We start from the raw sequence: 2,583 nt of genomic DNA on the forward strand, positions 1-2,583 counted from the left end.
CTAACCGCAAGGCAGCGGTGTTTGGCGGGAAATGCAAATGCATTACCATTTCTACGGAACAAGTCGCCACATGTTCCAACCCCCAACCTGGAGGGCCAGGAGACTGTGTTCGTCAGACCTCTAACCATTGAGCAACCTGGTATGAAAGACTCTGTGAGGGTCGCGGGACACTGTCCAGTATAGCTCAATGGATCGCTGAGGTGCGCAAACCGTCACACCACGGTAAGGTCCAGTTTCTTCGTGACGGACCACGAACCTTTCGGTCCGTAAGCTGGCGCCTTAACCACTGGGATATCTCGATGGTGGTGAACCATTCCCAACACTGCAACCCACAATGGCGACAGAAAGCTTTTATTCAGAGGGTGGGAGAGATATTCCAATTCCGAAGAAATTCTACTCTTCAGTGCCCAGTGCAACACGTGGGAGGAGGTGCTGTCAAACGGGTGCACGAAAGTGGCCCACAAAATGACCTAGCAAACTAAAGATCAATGAGTCTCACTTAGATGCTTGCAACAATGTTTTAATGATTGTTGGCTGCGGCGCGAACAGCAGTGTGGATCTCGTTAGGACAGACTTTGCACCATAAATTTGCGAAAGTGGGCAGCACAAATCCATATCAGATACCGCCTGGAAGTCGTTTACGTTGAATTTAGCAGGACTGCCGGAAAGATCCCTCAACAGTTGTTGAACAAACTGTTTCTGTGAAGTCCAAGAGAAGAGTTTTGAACAGATCAAAGATTTTCCAGGTAGAAATGCGTCGAGGGATTAAGGTTAGAGGTAACTTCAAAATCCATCGTTGTTATAAGCCGAATGCCGGGAGGCTCATTTTGCGGACCTCCATAGCTTGACGCCTTTGTTAATGACTTCCCATTCGAAAAGTCACCAATATGCTGAAGAGGCTCGTCAGGTGCCCTGTATTACGACCTCAAGAGGTTTGACCTATACTCCCAAAGTCAGAAGATTCTACGGCGATCTCATCCATAATTAGGGCACGGGTGCACCTGAAAACCAGCCGCAGCCCACTGCGGAGAGGAGTGGGTTGTCTAAAAGCTGAAGGTATTCAAATCAAAAGAACAACTGGTCACATCGTTCACACAAGTAGCGCGTAACTGGAATATCTTATCTAATGAGGCTAATGGACAAAACAGGATAGTTTTCGCTCACCAGCACTCACTTGATTAGCGCCGGATAATTTGCTTGTTCCAATTTTACTAGAATAAGAGCAGAAGCCCGTATATGACAATAATAATGAATAATCATTCAGCTGTAACACACTTTCTGTGCCCGGCTACCATGTCACAAGAAGGAACCACAGCGAATGATGTACTGCCTGGTTGCCCAAACCTAGACAGGAGTGGTTGAGATTGGGTTTGAACCGCGGACCACTAAGTTACCTTGAGCTCACAGAGCCTGTATGAGATCTAGGGCTGAAATTCACAGTAAATGAATTGGTACACTGAGTGGCTAAAAGCGGCTATCCGGAACTATTCGCCTCCTGGATACAGATAAGAGGGATTACAGCAGTTCCCCAGTTTCCAAAAGACCAACCGACCAACTGATTGGTGATGCAGACCCAAAGAGCAATGGTGCATCTGTTACGCAAAACATGTCTTTCTGGGAAACGGATGCTCTTCAGAAAATATCCTCACTGTTGTATAACAACTTAGCACGGGTATGCGTAACTGATTTGTCGCCACCATTGATGATTATGATGAATATCAATCCGGTAACAAACATAACCAATTAGCTGAAACAACAAACCAATGAACTGATTCAGCTAACGGTCCCACTGTCATGCCTCGGCTAACGAAACTGCAGCAGTTGAGACCAGGGTTCCGTTTCGATTCTATGGTTTTTCTAACCAACATTACAGATTTTACTGACGTTGTCAATTACCCAACTCTCTTTTACACGAAAGATTTCAGATCTTGAAACCCCAACAACAACAAGCTTCTAATGAAAACTGTCTAGGCGAGACGTTCAGCAGGGCTCGAGATAGATGTGTTCAAGGTGCCAGCTTACGGACCGGAAGGTCCGTGGTTCGAACCCAACCTCAACGTCTCCACTGCCCTTGTCAAGGCTTCGGCAACCCGCCAGTATCCAAGCCTTGATGCCTCCTTCTGTTGGCTTGGCAGCCAGGCACCGAAAGCATGATACAGCTGAAGGATCGATTATCCACCCAAAAACGATGAAAAATTCGCTCACAAGTTATTTGGTGGGGAGTCTGGAAACTTCTCCCTGACACACGGTGAGGATATCAAGCAATATCCAGGGTGGATAACATTCTTGTTTGTCCTCAACCCAACACGAAAAACTGATCAAATGTTCTTCATATTGCAAACCTGCGAAATTCGAGGCGCCAAAGGCATATACTCCACAAAGCGCCAACCAGCACGTCCACACTAGATTGAAAAGGGACGGTCACTATGATGAACATGTGCAACGTGCATACATGACAGCGATTGATGGTCCATGTAATAAAGGTACCTAGAGGTGTTTGAGAGTGTTTTCCATGCCCAATTCGGAGTGGCGTAAACAGAGAGGTGGCCAACCCATGACCTGGCAGAAGAGTATGAAGGAGAT

The 2,583-nt window shown here is 46.7% G+C and overlaps 2 protein-coding genes across 2 annotated transcripts in view; one reads left to right on the top strand and one right to left on the bottom strand.

The window, feature by feature from the left end:
• The window catches only part of T265_06421 (hypothetical protein), a gene marked incomplete at both ends in the record, with an annotated part of 3,535 nt that extends 3,053 nt beyond the window's left edge, over positions 1-482 (top strand). The window contains one exon of the mRNA XM_009171679.1: positions 149-482. Within this exon, the coding sequence (XP_009169943.1) occupies positions 149-482 (334 nt within the window). The remainder of the gene's footprint in view (positions 1-148) is intronic.
• Positions 1-2,583, bottom strand: part of T265_06422 (hypothetical protein) — a gene marked incomplete at both ends in the record, with an annotated part of 6,279 nt that overhangs the window by 3,202 nt on the left and 494 nt on the right. Inside the window, one exon of the mRNA XM_009171680.1 lies at positions 2,023-2,159. Within this exon, the coding sequence (XP_009169944.1) occupies positions 2,023-2,159 (137 nt within the window). The remainder of the gene's footprint in view (positions 1-2,022; positions 2,160-2,583) is intronic.

The sequence above is a fragment of the Opisthorchis viverrini genome (genome assembly GCF_000715545.1).
Source record: "Opisthorchis viverrini unplaced genomic scaffold opera_v5_132, whole genome shotgun sequence".
NCBI classification, from domain to species: Eukaryota; Metazoa; Platyhelminthes; class Trematoda; order Opisthorchiida; family Opisthorchiidae; genus Opisthorchis; species Opisthorchis viverrini.